General features: G+C 41.5%; 3 protein-coding genes and 1 pseudogene across 3 annotated transcripts; 2 read left to right on the plus strand and 2 right to left on the minus strand.

The window, feature by feature from the left end:
- Positions 1–3,848: 3,848 nt before the first annotated feature.
- LOC147238347 (uncharacterized) lies at positions 3,849–5,999 on the plus strand. The gene is made up of 5 exons (XM_086198176.1): positions 3,849–3,915; positions 4,043–4,741; positions 4,834–4,950; positions 5,573–5,616; positions 5,754–5,999. The coding sequence occupies exons 1-5, from the start codon at positions 3,861–3,863 to the stop codon at positions 5,871–5,873; spliced, it is 1,035 nt and encodes a 344-aa protein (XP_086054302.1). The 5' UTR covers positions 3,849–3,860; the 3' UTR covers positions 5,874–5,999.
- Positions 6,000–8,876: 2,877 nt separating this feature from the next.
- LOC147238348 (uncharacterized) lies at positions 8,877–14,970 on the minus strand. Its single transcript, XM_086198232.1, has 5 exons — positions 14,688–14,970; positions 11,129–11,827; positions 10,920–11,036; positions 9,101–9,144; positions 8,877–8,996 (listed from the first exon to the last, which is right to left on the minus strand). Exons 1-5 carry the CDS (start codon positions 14,968–14,970, stop codon positions 8,877–8,879), a joined length of 1,263 nt encoding a protein of 420 aa, XP_086054358.1.
- Positions 14,971–19,747: 4,777 nt separating this feature from the next.
- Positions 19,748–20,862, minus strand: LOC147238349 (uncharacterized; annotated as a pseudogene).
- A 1,488-nt stretch (positions 20,863–22,350) lies between these two features.
- LOC147238350 (uncharacterized) lies at positions 22,351–24,891 on the plus strand. Its single transcript, XM_086198233.1, has 4 exons — positions 22,351–22,978; positions 23,071–23,187; positions 24,624–24,667; positions 24,772–24,891. Exons 1-4 carry the CDS (start codon positions 22,351–22,353, stop codon positions 24,889–24,891), a joined length of 909 nt encoding a protein of 302 aa, XP_086054359.1.
- The last annotated feature ends 982 nt before the right edge of the window (positions 24,892–25,873 follow it).

The raw sequence follows: 25,873 nt of genomic DNA on the forward strand, positions 1-25,873 counted from the left end.
ACAATATAATTACATCTCTACTCACAATGCATATTTAGACAAAAAGTCAGAAAATCTGACTATCTGTATATATCATAAAGTACAAGCATGTAAGCCCACCTTGCACTTCTGAATCTAGCCAGCTCTTGCTGTGCATTTGTGTGGTTACGGTGGCGTGAAAAGCAGAGAACAAGTTTCCATTGGTGCAAACAGATAACACAGGAAGACTGGTACTAGCCTCCAGGCCACAAGATCTTCAACGAGCTCAGTCTCACGAAACTTTGTGCAGCAGGACATCAACCCAAAGCTCTGTACAACTTGGGCGATTCATCTTGCATTGTGCAAATAAATACTCTTGATTGTACTCAGTGGTCTCCTGCCTGTTTGTGGTTCCCAGCTCCAACCAGCAATGAACACGCTGGGCTAAGTTTGAGCGAGGTCCTGTGGTCTAGCCCAAAAAAAGAAAGCATCATGTATGTATGTATGTATATATATATATATATATATATATATATATATATATATATATATACACACACAATGGGGGAAATAAGTATTGAACGCATTCACTTTTTTGTCATTACATTTATTTCCAAAGATGCAATTCATGTGACATTTCTTCCAGACACTGGTATTAACTCAAATAATCCACACATGAAAAGAAATCACAACATTCAAATCCATAAATAATGATTATGTGGAATTATGTGCAATAACACAGGAAAAAAGTATTGAACACACCATGGGAAAGCTGTATAGTTTGGCAAGGAAAGGCACCATACCATCTCAAATCTGAAAGTAATTAGTCTTTGTACTTCCTATAAGTGCAAACCAACATCAGCTGGGTTAGTGCTAATTGATGGCCCTATAAACAGGTTGTTTTTTCACCAAGTAGTCAAACAAGACACATCTCATGATGGGCAAAAGCAAGGAGCTCTCTCAAGACCTTCGCAACCTGATTGTTGCTCAGCATCTGAATGGAACTGCTTACAGACTTATCTCAAAGCATCTGAGTATTCCAGTAAGCACCGTTGGGGCTATTATCTGCAAGTGGAAGAAGCATCACCTTATCATCAACAGGCCACGCACAGGAGCTCCTCGCAAGATTTCTGATCAGGGGGTCAGAAAGATGGTCAGAAGAGTTCTCAAAGAGCCAAGGACCACCCGGAAAGCGCTCCAGAAAGACATGGAGGCAGCAGGTACAAGTGTTACAGAGAAAACTATAGGCAATGCACTCCACCGCCATGGCCTCTATGGACGCTCAGCCCGCAAGACTCCATTCCTCAAAAAAAAGGCATGTTGAAGCTTGTTTAAAGTTTGCTAAACAGCATCTGGATAAGCCTGTGGAATACTGGGAGAATGTTGTCTGGTCAGACGAGACCAAAATTGAACTTTTTGGCTGTCATATGTAGGGGCGTGAGTTTATGTAAGATATACTGGTCTCCAAGTAAACAGGGTATTGTTAGTACAAGGTCTTAAATTCAGGTCATATGAGGACGGGAGGACTGAAAGTTCCAGTAAACCTGTACCCCAGTACCTTGCCAAACAGGATGCACCTTGCTGAAGAGAGGCACGTACACACACGAGTAATGACGTCAACAAAAGGTATAAAATGTGAATGCAAGTTGTAAGGAGGGTTCTGTCTATATGTAAGATGTGAGGTGGTTGATCAGTGCATTAAACCCGCAAGAGGCTGTAAGATGATCCGTCGTTGAGTCTCGTTTGTCATCTCAACTTGAATGAGAGATCCGAGGTCAACTCCAACACATACTACACACCATGTTTGGAGGAGAAATGGCACTGCACATCACCCAAATAACACTATACCACCAGTGAAGTTTGGTGGTGGAAACATCATGCCATGGGGTTGTTTCTCATCTTGTGGTACTGGCAGACTTCATATAATTGAAGGAGCAATGAATGGAAACATCTATCGGCAAATTCTTGAGATGAACCTGCTGCCATCCACCAGGATGATGAAGATGAGACGTGGCTGGACCTTTCAACAGGACAACGATCCGAAGCACATGGCAAAGTTGACTCTCGAATGGTTTAAAAATAAGAAAATCAATGTGTTAGAATGGCCCAGTCAATAACCTGACTTCAATCCGATTGAACATTTGTGGTAAGAACTAAAGAAAAAGGTTCACCGGAGGGCACCAAAGAATATTCAAGATTTAAAGACAATCTGTGCGGAGGAATGGGCAAAAATCACACCTGAGCAGTGTGGGCGATTAGTTAATACATACAAGAAGCGTCTGGAAGCTGTCATTGCAAACAAAGGCTTCTCCACAAAGTCTTAAACCAGTCTCAGATGGTGTGTTCAATACTTTTTTCCTGTGTTATTGCACTAAATTCCACATAATCATTATTTATGGATTTGAATGTTGTGATTTCTTTTCATGTGTGGATTATTTGAGTTAATACCAGTGTCTGGCAGAAATGTCACATGAATTGCATCTTTAGAAATAAATGTAATGACAAAAAAGTTAATGCGTTCAATACTTATTTCCCCATTGTATGTATATATATATATATACAACCTCTGCACAGAGTTAAAAACAGCCTCATCATTTTTCTGGAAGGACTGATTAGAGTTTTAAACCAGCCACCCTGGCTCTGTTTCATCTGGTTACCGTGCAGCACTAAGCAGTTTTATGGAGATTCTTTCATTTTGAATGTCTGCATCATCTCGTAATGATAAAACAGACCTGCCATGTACAGTTGATTATAATGATTCTTGACTGCAACAATTCACAACTATGTCCAGGTTCCATGTTACGGACCTTGTGTTTCAGGCCTTAACCTGGTTTAAAATCTCTGCGTCCAAACAAAGATGTAACCTTCAGCATAGGTGTGTGGCACTTAATGCCTGATTTTTTACCCTACAGCATATCCTGACATGTATGCTAACTGGTCCAAAACATTTTCTTCCACACATTTCCATGCTACCTCGTCCTCTGATCAATGACAATTAGTTCAAACTCAATGTCCAACATCCAGCAGGTTTGTATTGACTGCCACTACTGGTCCACCTTCCTCACAGCTTGAGATTGAGTTTCTTCTGCCACTGACTTGATGCTGACTGACTTGTAATGTAGTTGATGGTTCAGTGTCACCGTCAGATAAATGAAACTTTTCATCTGACATTGTCCTGAGTATGTGAGGGTTCTTATTATGAAACTGAGTTCATTTGCATTTTATCCACCCTGAACATTCAATTCTCTGTACACTTCCACATTCTGTTCTCACAATTCAGCTTCAGTTTAAGTCAAGTCAAGTCAATTTTATTTATATAGCGCCAAATCACAACAAAAGTTATGTCATGACACGTTACAGGTAGAGCAGGTCCAGTACCACACTCCTTCAATGAATTTACACCCAACAATTCTCTGCAATTCCTGTTCACATTTGTGATGATTCCTTTGTGACCTATGGGGTGGAAAAGATAAAGCTGAGCTGCATGCCTTTAACGAGGCCCCAACCCACAACTACAACGTCCACCACCACCACAGCACCTCCTGTGTATAACAAATTTGGTGTTGTCTTGAGACTTCATAGTCTCAACGTTTGGTGCTTTTAACTTTGTTAAATGCAAGTTCACGCTCTCATTTATACAAAAGATGATTCAGTAGTTATGTTGTACGCTGTGACCTGAGTTTGATGACAACACACGGATGTTGACACATTTTCAACACATTCTTGGAACCATTTTGGCAAATTCAGCTTTATGCTTGTCCTCTCATACACCAAAGACAACAATGTAGGAGGAACTGGTCATGTGATCAATGTTAGTCTCTCCTGATTGGCTAATCAAACACAGGCATGTTCCTTAAAAGAAGAGACAGTTTCTCTCCAAAGAAGACGGAGGTTCCATCAAAATGACACCTTCCATGTTTGCTGTGTGTCTGACATGTCTGCTGCTGGGGAGAACAGGTGAGCTGCATGTGTTGTGATTGTGTGGTTTCCTTTTGTCTTTGCACCTTCATGTGTTTTGTGGTACATTTTGTCTGCTATGCTGTCAAGTTAACTATGTGTTGTCTGGTCTGTGTTTTCTCTTCAGCTCAGATTGAGGCTCAGGATCCATCAGCGACTTTACAGCTGTTATCTGTTAACGTGGGTGAAGAGTTTACCTTGGAGTGTTTCTATGAGCAGGAGACAGTTGCAGTAAAGTTTTACTGGTTCAAACAAACTCTGGGAGAGAAACCAAAGATTGTGTCACAATTATTTACATATGACAGTGACGGCTCTTTTCAAGGTGAATTCAAGGACGATCAACGTTTTAGACTGGAAGTTAAATCTGGTAGAAATAACTTGAAGATCTCAGATGCACAATATTCAGACTCAGCTACTTACTACTGTGTGAGTGGCTATTTTAATGTGTTTGAATTCCTGAACAGCACTGTTGTTACTGTGAAAGATTCCAGCTTGAACATCCAAGCTTCTGTCCATCAATCAGCATCAGAGCTCATCCAGCCAGGAGGCTCTCTGACTCTCAGCTGTACAGTACAGAGTGGGACCTGTGACAGAGGACACAGTGTTTACTGGTTCAAGTACTCAGGAGAAGCTCATCCAGGAATCCTTTACAGCCATGGAGCCAGGAATGATCAGTGTGAGAGGAAACCCCACACACAAACACACACCTGTGTCTACAACTTACCAATGAAGAGTCTGGATTCCTCTCATCGTGGGACCTACTACTGTGCTGTGGCAGCATGTGGAGCCATACTGTTTGGAAACGGGACCACGTTGGACTTTGGATGTGAGTCAGAGATGTTGCCTCAGTTGTTCATTAGTGGTGGATAATTAATGATCACATGAAGAAATCAGATTCAGTAATATTTGGATCTTCAGGTGGAGGAAACTCTCCAGTCTTGGTGTATTTCTTGAGTGGAGCTTTGACATTCACCACCATCCTGGTTGTTGTCCTGACATATACGACGTTGAAGACACACAGCTGCCAACACTCTGGTAGGCTCAACTGTCAATGATATATTTGATGACAAATGTTCAGTGTACGGGATATAGTAGGGAAGCTTCGTGGAAATTAACACAGATTCAGACTCTAAGAGGCTCAATTATTTATTGAAGAACATGCACTTTTATTGACCAGTGGATACAGTGTGGGGTTTTTTTTTTTTTTTTTTTTTTGAGATTTTGATTTAAATGAGGCTGCACGGTGGTGCAGTGGTCAGCGCTGTTGCCTCACAGCAAGAAGGTTCCAGGTTCGAGTCCCGGCTCGGGCACGGGATCTTTCTGTGTGGAGTCTCCATGTTCTCCCTGTGCCTGCGTGGATTCTCTCTGGTACTCCGGCTTCTCTCCCCGACCCCCCCCCCCCCCCCCCGTGACCCTTAACAGGAATAAGCAGAAGAAAATGGATGGATTGAATCAAATGCATTTTAGTTGCAATGTGCAACAAATTTCTCGTCAAATAATCAAGAAAAAGTTCATTCAGACTTCAAGATTTAATTCGTCACAAAATATAAGTACTGATTTCTGAATGCCTCGTCCTGTAGTTTAAGATAAATCAGTCATATTGATCAAATGAAATGAAAATGCATTTAAAAATATTGGTTCCTTCTTTTCATGACAGACTCAACAAGAAGATCTTCAGTTGTCTCCTCTCCAAATGCAGAGGTAGGTTCACTTGTTCAAAGTGATGATTATTGTCACAGTCACATATTTTTACGTTTGCTCTTTGTGACGTGTGTCTGTCTCAGTCATGATACGTTCACTCGTTTGCTAGTTAAGTGGTTTTTGTTTTATTTTACCAGGGTAACCAAGAGGCAGAGAACCTCCATTATGCTGCTTTATCAGATTACAAGCTCAGCAGATCAAGAAGACTGGGGAAGGACACCTCAGATGAATGTGTGTACTCCAGTGTCAGGCAGTAGATCAGCCTTGACTTCAGTTCTGTGTTTCATTTGGACTTTGTGTGTGTGAGAGGAAGTTGTGTCATTCACCTGTATGATCTGACAAGAACAATTGAACTGAGTCTTTCCTCCCCAGCAGCTCTTTCATGTGTCTTATTTCTACTCTCACCAGGCTTGTAGTGTACACGGAACAACCACACTGTTGTTGTGGTTCTGTAAAGTGGAGACAAAGCTGACTTTGTAATGATTGACAGGTGATGCTGCAGCAGGCCTTGACTGGTGTAAGAAACTCATTTCTGCCTTTTATAAACCACTGCATGAGGAGCATCAGGACACATTGGTGAACTCAACAGGAAATCTTTAAGTGTGACCTGAGAGTATAACAATAGAACCGTCAGAGGCATTGTCGTGAAGCAACTGGAACAAACGCACAAGAAGAGGCATTGCAAACAAAACCACAGAGACATCCTGTGGAGGAGTGAGGGCCGGGCTGGAGAGGAGAGCCAGAAAACAGCGTGATGTGAAACTTTGACCAGAGAAGAAACTCAGTAGTTTTACTTTCTACTTTTGAGTCAGTTGAGTGACAGAAAGAGAGCAATGACACCTGGAAGTAAATGAAGAGAACACCCACGCCTCACATCATGTTAACAATCTCAGTGATAACCAGTTAGATGCAAAGATATGCCGATGACGCCATAATTTATTGTTCATCATCGCCAATCGATGGATGAATTTCGCAGCTGTTTGTAGTTTTCGAAATAGTCCAACGTAATCTCCTCACCTCTCCCTAAAGTTAGTTTTAAATGATCAGAAAAGATTTTTTCCAAGAAACGTAAGTGTGGATCCTCTCCTCCATCCCTTTATCCTCTGCAGGGGACACCAATAGAATTGGTCTCCTCGTTTAAGTACTTAGGCCTCGTGTTGGATGAGGATTTATCATTTAAATTTCACGTTCCTCAACTACTGGCTACGTAGAAAAAATAGGGTTTTATTTTAGGAATAGTGCTTGTTTTTCAAAGTCAGCAAAGAAAAAGCAGGTGGAGGCCACTTTTTTTTTTTTAACCTGTACTGGACAATGGAGATGTCTTTGACAGCCATACCACCAAGGCTCGTCTGCAGTCCCTAGACTCTGTTTATCACTCTACCCTTAGATTTATAACCCATGCAACTCACTCATCACTGCCCGCTGTATTAAGTGGTTTGTTGGCCCTCACTTCATGCAAGAAGACACAAGCATAAATGCTTGTGCACAAGGCTGAAGTTGGCTACTTTCCATGGTATATAATTAGTCTTTTAACAGTCACTTGCCAGGAGTAGGTATATTTTCTGAGATGTTCCAACATTAAATTTAGAATTTGGAAAAACTAGTTTCAGTTACAGTGGGCCAGTTCTCTGGAATGATCTTCAGAAATCACTCAAAAGTCACAGCTTTCGTTTCAGTTACCAAGTTCAAATCATATCTCAAACGTACGTTTCAAACTGTCTGCTCCTGCTTGTAATTCTTGTTTCTTTTTGATGGATATATTCATGACCCTGACTGTCCCCATTATGTTATATTTGTATTTTGTCTTTCCTAACTCTGTTAATTGTGTGCCGCTACCTTGGCAGGGCTCACTTGCACAAGAGATGCCTTATCTCAAAGTGTTTTTTGTCACGATCCCTGTCTCGTGTTTCCTGTTTTATTTTGTAGTCATGTCCTGTCTTCCTGACCTCCCTCTTGTGATTACCTCATGTGTCTCACCTGGGTGATTGCACCACCTGTGTCTCGTTTCCCCTCTTGTATTTAACCTGTGTGTCCTTAGTTCCTTGTTGGGTCATTGTCGTCATTTGCTGTTGTCGTCTCAGTCTCAGTCTCAGTCTCAGTCTCAGTCTCAGTCTCAACTCATCAAGCCGTTGGCCTCACGCCACATCTCAAGCCGTTGGCCTCACTCCCCGCCTCAAGCCTCTTTTTGCACCATCCCTACTGTCTGCACTTGGGTCTCACCATCCCACAACCCCTGAATGTGACAGATTTTATCCCTGGTTTGAGGTGAAATGAAAAAATAAACCCCTTAAAGAGGGAGTGCAATGTGAAAATTTCAGTTTTTGTTCAAGTTATTGGTGAAGAGTTGGTGAGATTGACCTGAAATGATGCTTGAACTGAAGGAAGTAACACACTTTCCATATGGGTTGACCACAACACCACCTCTAGACACATCCTTCACACACACTTCTCATGTCTTTGAATACATGAATACAAACTCAGGGCTCAGACTTCATGGTCATTGTAATCAACAGGTAAAGTACATTTAAACTGATGTACAGGCAATAAAGAGTAAGTTCATACCTTGTTCGAACAAACACATTGTTTTTAGATGTGTGAAATGTGAACGACACAGTGACAAACAAAATGTATTATTTTATTCACTTCTGATTTAGATTCATTCAGGGAACAAATCACATTCAAACAAAGTTCATTGTTTGCTGCATCATTCACACAAAAAAAATTCAGTTGGTTCATCCAAAGGATTCATTTTTTTTGAACAAGGGGTTTGTGAACGTCTCAACTCTAGGACCTTGTTGGCAGCATCAGTGTCCTTTCTGGCTCCTCCCCCTCCACCAAACATCCCTTCAAATTGAGATCCAAGTCAAATCAACAATAAAGTAAAACTACTTTGTCTCTGACAGAGACTAAAACACAGGCAAGAAAATGAAGACGTTCCATTAATATACAGCAGTAACACATGAGGGAGCCCTGCAGTACCTGCTCTGACCAGCAGGAGCATCCCCCAGAAAGCTGTGACCATGAGCTGCTGCTTTGCTGAACATCATAGCTTTGGTCCAACCAGCAGAAAAGTCCACACATTTATGAACAACTTGAATCCTTGCAGGTCTCTGTAGATGAGCACGTGTACAATAAAGTTAGGGGGAAGAACTCAGGTCCATCTTACAGGCTTCAATCAGTTCCACAATTTCAATAACAACTAAAAAAAACAGGTCCTGCTAGACTGAATCAATGAAATCAGAACTGTAGTTTCAGCTGCTTCAGGTGGCAGTATAGAGGACAACAGTCTCCTCCTCTCTCTCTGCTGCAGGTGTCCGACGTCTGATCATTTGTGGATGGAACATCAGCAGGGAAGAATTCATGTAATCAGAGCTGAAATTCTGTAAATCAGAAGATTTGACTCACCAACTGTAACCAACACCGTTATTGTTCAGAGGGTAAAGAAACAGAAACATCAATCATCATTTTGAACATATAAACCAACCTCTGCCTTTGGAGCCGAGGACACTGAAGATCTTTTTGTTGACTCTAGACATGAACAAGAAGAAACAAACTTGATTTTGAAAAAATTACAATGTTTTTCCTTCATCAGTTTGATCATTTAGACTCAGTGTTCTGATCCAGTGCCTCTGGACCAGTTCTGATAGGAACGGAGGAGGTTGAGGTCGTACAGACCTATAAATATCTTGGGCTGTGGCTGGACAACAGGCTGGACTGGACGAGCAACACGAGGCAGCTATATAAGAAGGCTCAGAGCAGGATGTACTTCCTGAGGAGGCTGAGAGCCTTCAATGTCAGCCACCCTCTGCACACTGTCACCACCAGCCAGAGAAGCCTGTTCAGCCAGAGGCTGCTCCTCCCCAAGTGCAGGACCAACAGACTGAAGAACTCCTAACTTAACCTGACTAACTTAACTCCTAACTTAAACTGTTAAACTCCTCACTGGAGGGGGGGAGGGCCAACAGAAGGACTGTAGGAGAGGGCTGAGCACCAATGACCTACCCCGATAACAACCGGACACTCATGTGCAATATAAGAGACTGTATATTATTATTGTTGTTGTTATTATTATTATAACTATTGTTATATTTTTATGATATTATATCATCATCATTATTATAATATAATATAATAATGATGATGATATTATATTATATCATCATCATCATTATTATAATTATTGTTATAATAAAAATCAAGAACAATTAATATTATGATTATTCCTGTCACTATGCACATATACATGACCATCCAGGTACACACAGGCACACGCACATGTATATATGCATATATATGTATATATGCATATATATATATATATATATATATATATATATATATGCATATATATATATATGCATATATATATATATATGCATATATATATATATATGCATATATATATATATATGCATATATATATATGCATATATATATATATGCATATATATATATATATGCATATATATATATGCATATATATATATATGCATATATATATATGCATATATATATATAAATATATATATGCATATATATATATGCATATATATATATATGCATATATATATATATGCATATATATATATATGCATATATATATGCATATGCATATATATATATATGCATATATATATATATGCATATATATATGCATATATATATATGCATATATATATATAAATATATATATGCATATATATATATGCATATATATATATAAATATATATATGCATATATATATATGCATATATATATATGCATATATATATATGCATATATATATATAAATATATATATGCATATATATATATGCATATATATATATATATGCATATATATATGCATATATATATATGCATATATATATATATATGCATATATATGCATATATATATATATGCATATATATATATATGCATATATATGCATATATATATGCATATATATGCATATATATATATGCATATATATGCATATATATATATATATGCATATATATATATATATATATATCGTCTTTGTTTTCTCTTCTTTGTTATTTTTCGCGAAGGTTTCATTAATAATCTATTCTATGGTAACAGTTCTGTGAATGAATGTTGAGGAGAGTGCAATTTCCCTGGCGGAACGTCCAAAAGGGATTAATAAAGTACTCTGTCTGTCTTTCTGTCTGTCTGAATTGTCATAAAACTGCACGAGAGGGCAACACAATCTAATCTGTGCAAATTTCCACGAAGCTTCCCTACTATATCCCGTACACTGAACATTTGTCATCAAATATATCATTGACAGTTGAGCCTACCAGAGTGTTGGCAGCTGTGTGTCTTCAACGTCGTATATGTCAGGACAACAACCAGGATGGTGGTGAATGTCAAAGCTCCACTCAAGAAATACACCAAGACTGGAGAGTTTCCTCCACCTGAAGATCCAAATATTACTGAATCTGATTTCTTCATGTGATCATTAATTATCCACCACTAATGAACAACTGAGGCAACATCTCTGACTCACATCCAAAGTCCAACGTGGTCCCGTTTCCAAACAGTATGGCTCCACATGCTGCCACAGCACAGTAGTAGGTCCCACGATGAGAGGAATCCAGACTCTTCATTGGTAAGTTGTAGACACAGGTGTGTGTTTGTGTGTGGGGTTTCCTCTCACACTGATCATTCCTGGCTCCATGGCTGTAAAGGATTCCTGGATGAGCTTCTCCTGAGTTCTTGAACCAGTAAACACTGTGTCCTCTGTCACAGGTCCCACTTTGTACTGTACAGTTGAGAGTCAGAGAGCCTCCTGGCTGGATGAGCTCTGATGCTGATTGATGGACAGAAGCTTGGATGTTCAAGCTGGAATCTTTCACAGTAACAACAGTGCTGTTCAGGAATTCCAACACATCTAAATAGCCACTCATGCAGTAGTAAGTAGCTGAGTCTGAATATTGTGCATCTGAGATCTTCAAGTTATTTCTACCAGATTTAACTTCCAGTCGAAAACGTTGATCGTCCTTGAATTCACCTTGAAAAGAGCCGTCACTGTCATATGTAAATAATTGTGACACAATCTTTGGTTTCTCTCCCAGAGTTTGTTTATACCAGTAAAACATTAATCCGACTGTTTTATTCTCATAGAAACACTCCAAGGTAAACTCTTCACCCACGTTAACAGATAACAGCTGTAAAGTCGCTGATGGATCCTGAGCCTCAATCTGAGCTGAAGAGAAAACACAGACCAGACAACACATAGTTAACTTGACAGCATAGCAGACAAAATGTACCACAAAACACATGAAGCTGCAAAAACAAAAGGAAACCACACAATCAAAACACATGCAGCTCACCTGTTCTTCCCAGCAGCAGACATATCAGACACACAGCAAACATGGAAGGTGTCATTTTGATGGAACCTCCGTCTTCTTTGGAGAGAAACTGTCTCTTCTTTTAAGGAACATGCCTGTGTTTGATTTGCCAATCAGGAGAGACTAACATTGATCACATGACCAGTTCCTCCTACATTGTTGTCTTTGGTGTATGAGAGGACAAGCATAAAGCTGAATTTGCCAAAATGGTTCCAAGAATGTGTTGAAAATGTGTCAACATCCGTGTGTTGTCATCAAACTCAGGTCACAGCGTACAACAAAACTACTGAATCATCTTTTGTATAAATGAGAGCGTGAACTTGCATTTAACAAAGTTAAAAGCACCAAACGTTGAGACTATGAAGTCTCAAGACAACACCAAATTTGTTATACACAGGAGGTGCTGTGGTGGTGGTGGACGTTGTAGTTGTGGGTTGGGGCCTCGTTAAAGGCATGCAGCTCAGCTTTATCTTTTCCACCCCATAGGTCACAAAGGAATCATCACAAATGTGAACAGGAATTGCAGAGAATTGTTGGGTGTAAATTCATTGAAGGAGTGTGGTACTGGACCTGCTCTACCTGTAACGTGTCATGACATAACTTTTGTTGTGATTTGGCGCTATATAAATAAAATTGACTTGACTTGACTTAAACTGAAGGTGAATTGTGAGAACAGAATGTGGAAGTGTACAGAGAATTGAATGTTCAGGGTGGATAAAATGCAAATGAACTCAGTTTCATAATAAGAACCCTCACATACTCAGGACAATGTCAGATGAAAAGTTTCATTTATCTGACGGTGACACTGAACCATCAACTACATTACAAGTCAGTCAGCATCAAGTCAGTGGCAGAAGAAACTCAATCTCAAGCTGTGAGGAAGGTGGACCAGTAGTGGCAGTCAATACAAACCTGCTGGATGTTGGACATTGAGTTTGAACTAATTGTCATTGATCAGAGGACGAGGTAGCATGGAAATGTGTGGAAGAAAATGTTTTGGACCAGTTAGCATACATGTCAGGATATGCTGTAGGGTAAAAAATCAGGCATTAAGTGCCACACACCTATGCTGAAGGTTACATCTTTGTTTGGACGCAGAGATTTTAAACCAGGTTAAGGCCTGAAACACAAGGTCCGTAACATGGAACCTGGACATAGTTGTGAATTGTTGCAGTCAAGAATCATTATAATCAACTGTACATGGCAGGTCTGTTTTATCATTACGAGATGATGCAGACATTCAAAATGAAAGAATCTCCATAAAACTGCTTAGTGCTGCACGGTAACCAGATGAAACAGAGCCAGGGTGGCTGGTTTAAAACTCTAATCAGTCCTTCCAGAAAAACGATGAGGCTGTTTTTAACTCTGTGCAGAGGTTGTATATATATATACATACAATGGGGAAATAAGTATTGAACGCATTAACTTTTTTGTCATTGCATTTATTTCCAAAGATGCAATTCATGTGACATTTCTGCCAGACACTGGTATTAACTCAAATAATCCACACATGAAAAGAAATCACAACATTCAAATCCATAAATAATGATTATGTGGAATTTAGTGCAATAACACAGGAAAAAAGTATTGAACACACTACCTGAGACTGGTTTAAGACTTTGTGGAGAAGCCTTTGTTTGCAATGACAGCTTCCAGACGCTTCTTGTATGTATTAACTAATCGCCCACACTGCTCAGGTGTGATTTTTGCCCATTCCTCCGCACAGATTGTCTTTAAATCTTGAATATTCTTTGGTGCCCTCCGGTGAACCTTTTTCTTTAGTTCTTACCACAAATGTTCAATCGGATTGAAGTCAGGTTATTGACTGGGCCATTCTAACACATTGATTTTCTTATTTTTAAACCATTCGAGAGTCAACTTTGCCATGTGCTTCGGATCGTTGTCCTGTTGAAAGGTCCAGCCACGTCTCATCTTCATCATCCTGGTGGATGGCAGCAGGTTCATCTCAAGAATTTGCCGATAGATGTTTCCATTCATTGCTCCTTCAATTATATGAAGTCTGCCAGTACCACAAGATGAGAAACAACCCCATGGCATGATGTTTCCACCACCAAACTTCACTGTTGGTATAGTGTTATTTGGGTGATGTGCAGTGCCATTTCTCCTCCAAACATGGTGTGTAGTATGTGTTGGAGTTGACCTCGGATCTCTCATTCAAGTTGAGATGACAAACGAGACTCAACGACGGATCATCTTACAGCCTCTTGCGGGTTTAATGCACTGATCAACCACCTCACATCTTACATATAGACAGAACCCTCCTTACAACTTGCATTCACATTTTATACCTTTTGTTGACGTCATTACTCGTGTGTGTACGTGCCTCTCTTCAGCAAGGTGCATCCTGTTTGGCAAGGTACTGGGGTACAGGTTTACTGGAACTTTCAGTCCTCCCGTCCTCATATGACCTGAACTTAAGACCTTGTACTAACAATACCCTGTTTACTTGGAGACCAGTATATCTTACATAAACTCACGCCCCTACATATGACAGCCAAAAAGTTCAATTTTGGTCTCGTCTGACCAGACAACATTCTCCCAGTATTCCACAGGCTTATCCAGATGCTGTTTAGCAAACTTTAAACAAGCTTCAACATGCCTTTTTTTTGAGGAATGGAGTCTTGCGGGCTGAGCGTCCATAGAGGCCATGGCGGTGGAGTGCATTGCCTATAGTTTTCTCTGTAACACTTGTACCTGCTGCCTCCATGTCTTTCTGGAGCGCTTTCCGGGTGGTCCTTGGCTCTTTGAGAACTCTTCTGACCATCTTTCTGACCCCCTGATCAGAAATCTTGCGAGGAGCTCCTGTGCGTGGCCTGTTGATGATAAGGTGATGCTTCTTCCACTTGCAGATAAAAGCCCCAACGGTGCTTACTGGAATACTCAGATGCTTTGAGATAAGTCTGTAAGCAGTTCCATTCAGATGCTGAGCAACAATCAGGTTGCGAAGGTCTTGAGAGAGCTCCTTGCTTTTGCCCATCATGAGATGTGTCTTGTTTGACTACTTGGTGAAAAAACAACCTGTTTATAGGGCCATCAATTAGCACTAACCCAGCTGATGTTGGTTTGCACTTATAGGAAGTACAAAGACTAATTACTTTCAGATTTGAGATGGTATGGTGCCTTTCCTTGCCAAACTATACAGCTTTCCCATGGTGTGTTCAATACTTTTTTCCTGTGTTATTGCACATAATTCCACATAATCATTATTTATGGATTTGAATGTTGTGATTTCTTTTCATGTGTGGATTATTTGAGTTAATACCAGTGTCTGGAAGAAATGTCACATGAATTGCATCTTTGGAAATAAATGTAATGACAAAAAAGTGAATGCGTTCAATACTTATTTCCCCCATTGTGTATATATATAATATATATCTATATATATCTATATATATATATATATATATATATATATACATACATCCATGATGCTTTCTTTTTTTGGGCTAGACCACAGGACCTCGCTCAAACTTAGCCCAGCGTGTTCATTGCTGGTTGGAGCTGGGAACCACAAACAGGCAGGAGACCACTGAGTACAATCAAGAGTATTTATTTGCACAATGCAAGATGAATCGCCCAAGTTGTACAGAGCTTTGGGTTGATGTCCTGCTGCACAAAGTTTCGTGAGACTGAGCTCGTTGAAGATCTTGTGGCCTGGAGGCTAGTACCAGTCTTCCTGTGTTATCTGTTTGCACCAATGGAAACTTGTTCTCTGCTTTTCACGCCACCGTAACCACACAAATGCACAGCAAGAGCTGGCTAGATTCAGAAGTGCAAGGTGGGCTTACATGCTTGTACTTTATGATATATACAGATAGTCAGATTTTCTGACTTTTTGTCTAAATATGCATTGTGAGTAGAGATGTAATTATATTGTAATGTCAATATTTTTGATAATGAATACAGCAAACACTTTAATCTTGTTTTAATTTATATTGCATGTGAGTCCTTCCAATTCTTTGTCTTGCAGCAGACTAGACAGCAAAATACTTACTCACAGAAGCATAAGGGACATCTGCATTTTGGCAGTGGGAATAACAAATCACCAATGGTTCATGTAGAAAGACACATTGTTAGGTAACATAATTTAACAACTTTGGATGTGAACAATTTTACATTTGGCTTTCTGTCATTACGTTATATCATGTACCACAGGATGTTGCAGAAAATGTCTGATGAGCCATAGTTCCTGCAAGAAAAAAATAAATTATTGATGAAGCAAAGTCAAAACAAGAAAAAAAATCTAAATTTGATTTTGAATTTGTGCTTTTGCAGGCGGGGCAGCAGTTGTATTTCAATTTAACTCAATCAAGATGAGAAGCATGAGAGTGGAAAGTGCTAATGGCACCGACTGACGTGCAGTCAAGGGAAACAATATTCAGACCAAATAATTCAGTTTGTGATGAGAGAAAGAAACCACTCCTCCTGGAACTGTCACCTTATCGTGGTGGAGGAGTTTGTCTCCTAGTGACCCTAGGAGTAATGCTGTCTGGGACATTTTGCCCCTGGTAGGGTCATCCAAGGCAGACTGGTCCTAGGCTAAGGGCCAGACCAAGAACGGTTCAACAGACCCCTCAAGGAAGTAAAATGTATGCGTTTGTGTACCCAGCCCGGAGGGGTCCCGCCCTGGAGCCAGGCCTGGGGAAGGGGCTTGATGGCGAGTGCCTGGTGGCTGGGCCTTTGTTCATGGGGTCCGGCTGGGCCCAGCCCGAAACGGATACATAGACACGTCCTTCTGTGGTCCCACCACCCGTAGGAGAGTCCAGTGCAATGTGGTTTGGGCAGCAGTCCACGGTGGGGGCCTTGGCTGTCTGATCCCCAGGCATGGAAGCTGGCTTTTGGGACATAAAATGTTACCTCTCTGGTGGGGAAGAAGCCGGAGCTGGTGGAAGAGGTTGAGTGTTACTGGCTAGATATAGTCGGCCTCACCTCGACACATAGCTCTGGGTCCGGAACCCAAGTTCTTGAGAGGGTCGGACTCTCTTTCGCTGGAGTTACTGGGGTGGGCTTTTTGATTGCCCTCAGACTCTCTGCCATTGGGGTTCACCCAGATGGACGAAAGGGTTGCCACCGTGTGCCTTCGGGTTGGGGAACGGGTCCTGACAGTTGTCTGCGCTTATGCGCCGAACAGCAGTTCCGAGTACCCACCATTTTTGGACTCCCTGGGAATGGTGCTGGATGGTTCCCCGACTGTGGACGCCATTGTCCTACTGGGGGACTTCAACGCTTACGTGGGCAATGACAGCGTGACATGGAAGGGTGTGACTGGGAGGAACGGCAGGCCCGACCTGAACCCGTGTGGTGTGCAGTTATTGGACTTCTGTGCAATTCACAGTTTGTTCATAACTAACACCATGTTCGAGCATAAGGACACCAGAGGTGAGGGGAGCCGTCAAGCTGAAGAAGGAGGCTTGCAGGGCATGGTCAGCCTGTGGGTTTCTAGAGGCAGCTGACCGGTACCAGCAAGCCAAGTGGTGTGCAGTCATGGCAGTCGCCAAGGCAAAAACTCGGGCATGGGTGTAGTTCGGTGAGGCCATGAAGAATGACTATCGGTCGGCTCTAAAAAGGTTCTGGCAAACTGTCCATCGCCTTGGGGGGGGGGGGGGCAGCAACTTGCCCACATACTTTACAGTCGGGACGGGAGGCTGCTGATGTCAACTGAGGAGATAATTAGATAATTGGGTGGTGGAAGGGATACTTTGAGGACCTCCTCAATCCCACCAACACGACAGAGTTTGGGGAGTGCTGGGGGGTGGGGTGGGGTCGTCCAATCTCCAGGGCAGAAGTCGCTGAGGCAGTTAAAGAACTCCGCAGTGGCAGAGCTGCGGGGGGTGGATGAAATCTGCCCTGGGTACTGAAGGCTCTGGATGTTGTGGGGCTGTCTTGGCTGACACATCTCTGCAACATTGTGTGGACATTGGGGATGGTGCCTTTGGAGTGGCAGATGCGGTTGGTGGTCCCCCATCTTTTAAGAAAGGGGACCAGAGGGTGTGTTCCAACTATGGGGGGGATCACACTCCTCAGCCTCCCTGGAAACGTCTATGCCAGGGTACTGAAGAGGAGGGTCAGAGCGATAGTCGAACCTCAGATTGAGGAAGAGAAGTGTGGATCAGCTCTTCACCCTTACTAGGGTGATGGAGGGGGCATGGGAGTTTGCCCAACCAGTCCACATGTGTTTTGTGTATCTGGAGAAGGCTTTGGACCGTGTTCCCAGGGGCACCCTGTCGGGGGTACTCAGGGAGTATGGGGTGGATGGCCCCTTACAAAGGGCCATTCAGTCTTTCTACTGGAGGAGTGAGAGTCTGGTCTGTGTTGTAAGTCGGACTTGTTCCCGGTGAGGGTCGGACTCGGCCAAGGCTTCCCTTTGTTACTGATTCTGTTCATAATCTTTATGGACAGAATTTTTAGGCACAGCCGAGTGGTGAGGGGGTCGGGTTTTGTGGAGGGAGGATGTCATCTCTGCTTTTTGCGGCTGATGTGGTCCTCTTAGCTCCATCAGGCCATGACCTCCAGCTGTTGCTGGGACAGTTTGCAGCTGAATGTGAAGCGGCTGGGATGAGAATCAGTACCTCAAAGTCTGAGGCCATGGTCCTCAGTCGGAAAAAGAGTGGTTTGCCCACTTATGGTTGGGGAGGAGATCCTACCTCAGGTGGAGGAGTTTAAGTATTTTGGAGTCTACCTTCACAAGAAAGTGGTGTCCTTCACAGTGGGAGACCACAACCCGTTTTCATTAGGTAGGTGGACTACACAGAAATCTTCTTAGATTTATCACCTTGTATGTCGTAAAAATAACTTCATAGCTTTCTGTTGCTATTGTGGAACTAACTAAAAGGCCTCAATGTGAATGTTTGCTCATACTTGTCTTCTGTCAGTCATATTTATCATATGGATCTACAATTCTACAATTTTGTTTTGCAGACGCTTTTGTCCAAAATGATGTTCAACACAAGCAAGCAATCTCTGATCTTTATTCGACAAAATGATCAATGGGTGACACCTGCAATTTTCAACAATTCATTCTGACAAAAGGAAAAACAAAAATATGGACATATGGAAAAAAGAGTAAGTTCATGCCATGTGAGAACAATATGTGGAAGAATTCACTGACATTTTAGGTGTGTTCAATACATATATTAAAAAAACATATATCCTTGCAGGTCTCTGTAGATGAGCACGTGTACAATAAAGTTAGGGGGAAGAACTCAGGTCCATCTTACAGGCTTCAATCAGTTCCACAATTTCAATAACAACTAAAAAAAACAGGTCCTGCTAGACTGAATCAATGAAATCAGAACTGTAGTTTCAGCTGCTTCAGGTGGCAGTATAGAGGACAACAGTCTCCTCCTCTCTCTCTGCTGCAGGCGTCCGACGTCTGATCATTTGTGGATGGAACATCAGCAGGGAAGAATTCATGTAATCAGAGCTGAAATTCTGTAAATCAGAGGATTTGACTCACCAACTGCAACCAACACAGTTAATGTTCAGAGGTTAAAGAAACATCAATAATTTTGAACATGAAAATACATTATAAACCAACCTTTGCATTTGTAGCCAAGGACATTGAAGATCTTTTGATTAATTCTAGTCATGAAAAAGAAGAAACAAGATTTCAAAAAATTAACTTTTCTTCATCAGTTTGATCATTTGGGCTCAACGTACTGATCAAGTTCTTGTTCATAAAACTGCAGTACAATCTAATCTGTGCAAATTTCCACATAGCTTCCCTACTATATCCCGCACACTGAACATTTGTCATCAAATATATCATTGACAGTTGAGCCTACCAGAGTGTTGGCAGCTGTGTGTCTTCAACGTCGTATATGTCAGGACAACAACCAGGATGGTGGTGAATGTCAAAGCTCCACTCAAGAAATACACCAAGACTGGAGAGTTTCCTCCACCTGAAGATCCAAATATTACTGAATCTGATTTCTTCATGTGATCATTAATTATCCACCACTAATGAACAACTGAGGCAACATCTCTGACTCACATCCAAAGTCCAACGTGGTCCCGTTTCCAAACAGTATGGCTCCACATGCTGCCACAGCACAGTAGTAGGTCCCACGATGAGAGGAATCCAGACTCTTCATTGGTAAGTTGTAGATACAGGTGTGTGTTTGTGTGTGGGATTTCCTCTCACACTGATCATTCCTGGCTCCATGGCTGTAAAGGATTCCTGGATGAGCTTCTCCTGAGTTCTTGAACCAGTAAACACTGTGTCCTCTGTCACAGGTCCCACTTTGTACTGTACAGCTGAGAGTCAGAGAGCCTCCTGGCTGGATGAGCTCTGATGCTGATTGATGGACAGAAGCTTGGATGTTCAAGCTGGAATCTTTCACAGTAACAACAGTGCTGTCCAGGAATTCAAACACATTAAAATAGCCACTCATGCAGTAGTAAGTAGCTGAGTCTGAATATATCTGAGATCTTGAAGTTATATCCATCGGCTTTAACTTCCAGTCCAAAGCGTTGATTGTCCTTGAATTCACCTTGAAAAGAAGCTTTTCTGTCATGTTTATCCAAGCGAGACACAATCTTTGGTTTCTCTCCCAGAGTTTGTTTATACCAGTAAAACATTAATCCGACTGTTTTATGCTCATAGAAACACTCCAAGGTAAACTCTTCACCCACGTTAACAGATCACAGCTGTAAAGTCGCTGATGGATCCTGAGCCTCAATCTGAGCTGAAGAGAAAACACAGACCAGACAACACATAGTTAACTTGACAGCATAGCAGACAAAATGTACCACAAAACACATGAAGCTGCAAAGACAAAAGGAAACAACACAATCACAACACATGCAGCTCACCTGTTCTCCCCAGCAGCAGACATGTCAGACACACAGCAAACATGGAAGGTGTCATTTTGATGGAACCTCCGTCTTCTTTGGAGAGAAACTGAATTTGTTGTCTTCTTTTCAGAAACATTCCTGTGTTTGACGGACCAATCAGGAGAGAGTAATATCAATCACATGACCATTTCCTCCTGCATTGTTGTTGTATGAGCCCTCCGGGGCGAAGACCCTATTGTATTTGCTCGACACACTCGCCATTTCAAAGCTTAGTTTGACCCCCTAAACACGTTCAAAAACTCAACAAATTTGGTGCACAAATCTGCTGCAGCGAAAAAAATTTGATATTTAACAAAAACAGCGCTCTACTCAATAGCGCCACCTACATACTAACAAAAATCCGCCACGGCCTGCAGGAATGTCCTACAGACATCGGACCAACATCATTTTATTCGTCTCATCAAGACGGACAAATCATACACTCACACCCCTGACCTAACTCCAACAGGACGTCCACAATTTTCTACACAAATGTCAAGGCCCAGGGATTTGCCAAATACACCGTTGGAATCGTGGCGTTTGCCACCCGGCAGCGGGCACAAAGAGGCTCAGGCCCTAACAACGCTGCTTGCAGCTTTAATTATTATGTGTTCTCACCGTTCCTTGGACACATCCAAATGAAGCTTGTAACGATCTGGTCAAAGCCTCGGTGCAGCAGCAAGACGACCAGGAAAGCAAACACATCCTGAAGAGTGTTTGAGGCACAGAAACCAGGTTTCTCTGCTGAAGCGAGCATTGAGCCCCTCGACTGCAGCAGCAGGAAGCGTGTGGCAGTCTGTTGAGGCACACGGTATAAAAGCTCATACACAAGCAATGATGGGAATAACGGCGTTAAAATAAAAGGCGTTGATCATGGCGTTACTTTTTTTAGTAACAGGTAATCTAACTAATTCCTTTGACTATCGTTACAACGCCGTTACCATTACCAACACGTCGTTACTACGCGGTACTGAAGCGACTCATTGAGTGCATGTTGTGTTGTCCCAGAGTGAAAACAAAGAGACTGTCAGTGTCCAATGTAAGCAACTCCAATTTAATGAAGCGCCTCTCGACAGCACACGCTTCTACTACACTAGTTGCCAGAAACACTGTCGACATCGTTAATGGTGATGGCAAGCAGGTGCTGTTAAAGTGACCTCCGCTAACAAAGAAGGACATGGAGCCACGCCATCCAAGCAGCCAAAGCTGGATTTTTCTGCCCTGCTCCACAAAAACTTGACAAGAAACAAACACAAGACAGAACTTAAGGAACTGATTGTCCGTTATGTTGATGAAAACAAGCTGCCGCTGTCAACAGTTGATTCACACTCCTTTAGAGCCTTCATAGGCAAAATACCAAGGAGAAGGGGAGCATCTCTGCCCTGCAGAAAGTATTTTCTAAAAAAATGAAAACAAATTCTTTCAAATTTTTAAACTTGTCAGAAAAAAAGAGAAACACAATTGTTTAAATGTCTGATTCTGTGTATTTGTAGCCTTTACATCTGTGGCAAAGCAGGTGGAAATGCTGACATTATCAGAGCAGGAGACAGTTGCAGTAAAGTTTTACTGGTTCAAACAAACTCTGGGAGAGAAACCAAAGATTGTGTCACAATTATTTAAATATGACAGTGACGGCTCTTTTCAAGGTGAATTCAAGGACGATCAACGTTTTAGACTGGAAGTTAAATCTGGTAGAAATAACTTGAAGATCTCAGATGCACAATATTCAGACTCAGCTACTTACTACTGTGTGAGTGGCTATTTAGATGTGTTTGAATTCCTGGACAGCACTGTTGTTACTGTGAAAGATTCCAGCTTGAACATCCAAGCTTCTGTCCATCAATCAGCATCAGAGCTCATCCAGCCAGGAGGCTCTCTGACTCTCAACTGTACAGTACAAAGTGGGACCTGTGACAGAGGACACAGTGTTTACTGGTTCAAGAACTCAGGAGAAGCTCATCCAAGAATCCTTTACAGCCATGGAGCCAGGAATGATCGGTGTGAGAGGAAACCCCACACACAAACACACACCTGTGTCTACAACTTACCAATGAAGAGTCTGGATTCCTCTCATCGTGGGACCTACTACTGTGCTGTGGCAGCATGTGGAGCCATACTGTTTGGAAACGGGACCACGTTGGACTTTGGATGTGAGTCAGAGATGTTGCCTCAGTTGTTCATTAGTGGTGGATAATTAATGATCACATGAAGAAATCAGATTCAGTAATATTTGGATCTTCAGGTGGAGGAAACTCTCCAGTCTTGGTGTATTTCTTGAGTGGAGCTTTGACATTCACCACCATCCTGGTTGTTGTCCTGACATATACGACGTTGAAGACACACAGCTGCCAACACTCTGGTAGGCTCAACTGTCAATGATATATTTGATGACAAATGTTCAGTGTACGGGATACAGTAGGGAAGCTATGTGGAAATTAACACAGATTAGATTGTGTTGCCCTCTCGTGCAGTTTTATGACAATTCAGACAGACAGACAGACAGACAGACTACTTTATTAATCCCTTTTGGACGTTCCGCCAGGGAAATTGCACTCTCCTCAACATTCGTTCACAGAACTGTTACCATAGAATAGATTATTAATGAAACCTTCGCGAAAAATAACAAAGAAGAGAAAACAAAGACGATATATATATATATATATATATATACATATATATATATATATACATATATATATATATATGTATATATACATGTGCGTGTGCTTGTGTGTACCTGGATGGTCATGTATATGTGCATAGTGACAGGAATAATCATAATATGAATCGTTCTTGATTGTTATTATAACAATAATTATAATAATGATAATGATGATATAATATAATATCATCATCATTATTATATTATATTATAATAATAATGATGATGATATAATATAATATCATCATCATTATTATATTATAATAATAATGATGATGATATAATATAATATCATCATCATTATTATATTATATTATAATAATGATGATGATATAATATAATAAAAAATATAACAATAGTTTTAATAATAATAATAATAACAACAACAATAATAATATACAGTCTCTTATATTGCACATGAGTGTCCGGTTGTTATCGGGGCAGGTCATTGGTGCTCAGCCCTCTCCTACAGTCCTTCTGTTGGCCCTCCCCCCCTCCAGTGAGGAGTTTAACAGTTTAAGTTAGGAGTTAAGTTAGTCAGGTTAAGTTAGGAGTTCTTCAGTCTGTTGGTCCTGCACTTGGGGAGGAGCAGCCTCTGGCTGAACAGGCTTCTCTGGCTGGTGGTGACAGTGTGCAGAGGGTGGCTGACATTGTCCAAGATGTCCAGCAGTTTGTCCAGAGTTCTCCTCTCTGCTACTGTTGCCAGAGGGTCCAGCTTCATCCCAACCACTGAGCTGGCCCGCCTGATCAGCTTCTCCAGCCTGGAGAGATCTGCCTTCGTCACACTCCCTCCCCAGCACACCACAGCGTAGGACAGGACGCTGAAGACCACACACTGATAGAAGATCCACAGGAGCCTCCTGCAGATGTTGAAGGCTCTCAGCCTCCTCAGGAAGTACATCCTGCTCTGAGCCTTCTTATATAGCTGCCTCGTGTTGCTCGTCCAGTCCAGCCCGTTGTCCAGCCACAGCCCAAGATATTTATAGGTCTGTACGACCTCAACCTCCTCCGTTCCTATCAGAACTGGTCCAGAGGCACTGGATCAGAACACTGAGTCTAAATGATCAAACTGATGAAGGAAAAACATTGTAATTTTTTCAAAATCAAGTTTGTTTCTTCTTGTTCATGTCTAGAGTCAACAAAAAGATCTTCAGTGTCCTCGGCTCCAAAGGCAGAGGTTGGTTTATATGTTCAAAATGATGATTGATGTTTCTGTTTCTTTACCCTCTGAACAATAACGGTGTTGGTTACAGTTGGTGAGTCAAATCTTCTGATTTACAGAATTTCAGCTCTGATTACATGAATTCTTCCCTGCTGATGTTCCATCCACAAATGATCAGACGTCGGACACCTGCAGCAGAGAGAGAGGAGGAGACTGTTGTCCTCTATACTGCCACCTGAAGCAGCTGAAACTACAGTTCTGATTTCATTGATTCAGTCTAGCAGGACCTGTTTTTTTTAGTTGTTATTGAAATTGTGGAACTGATTGAAGCCTGTAAGATGGACCTGAGTTCTTCCCCCTAACTTTATTGTACACGTGCTCATCTACAGAGACCTGCAAGGATTCAAGTTGTTCATAAATGTGTGGACTTTTCTGCTGGTTGGACCAAAGCTATGATGTTCAGCAAAGCAGCAGCTCATGGTCACAGCTTTCTGGGGGATGCTCCTGCTGGTCAGAGCAGGTACTGCAGGGCTCCCTCATGTGTTACTGCTGTATATTAATGGAACGTCTTCATTTTCTTGCCTGTGTTTTAGTCTCTGTCAGAGACAAAGTAGTTTTACTTTATTGTTGATTTGACTTGGATCTCAATTTGAAGGAGTGTTTGGTGGAGGGGGAGGAGCCAGAAAGGACACTGATGCTGCCAACAAGGTCCTAGAGTTGAGACGTTCACAAACCATTTTTTCAAAAAGAGTGAATCCTTTGGATGAACCAACTGAATTTTTTTTGTGTGAATGATGCAGCAAACAATGAACTTTGTTTGAATGTGATTTGTTGCCTGAATGAATCTAAATCAGAAGTGAATAAAATAATACATTTTGTTTGTCACTGTGTCGTTCACATTTCACACATCTAAAAACAATGTGTTTGTTCGAACAAGGTATGAACTTACTCTTTATTGCCTGTACGTCAGTTTAAATGTACTTTACCTGTTGATTACAATGACCATGAAGTCTGAGCCCTGAGTTTGTATTCACGTATTCAAAGACATGACAAGTGTGTGTGAAGGATGTGTCTAGAGGTGGTGTTGTGGTCAACCCATATGGAAAGTGTGTTACTTCCTTCAGTTCAAGCATCATTTCAGGTCAATCTCACCAACTCTTCACCAATAACTTGAACAAAAACTGAAATTTTCACATTGCACTCCCTCTTTTAGGGGTTTAT

The sequence above is a fragment of the Aulostomus chinensis genome, chromosome 24 (assembly GCF_037954235.1).
Source record: "Aulostomus chinensis isolate RoL2024-O1b breed Wild chromosome 24, RoL_Achi_v1.0, whole genome shotgun sequence".
In the NCBI taxonomy this organism is placed as follows: domain Eukaryota; kingdom Metazoa; phylum Chordata; class Actinopteri; order Syngnathiformes; family Aulostomidae; genus Aulostomus; species Aulostomus chinensis.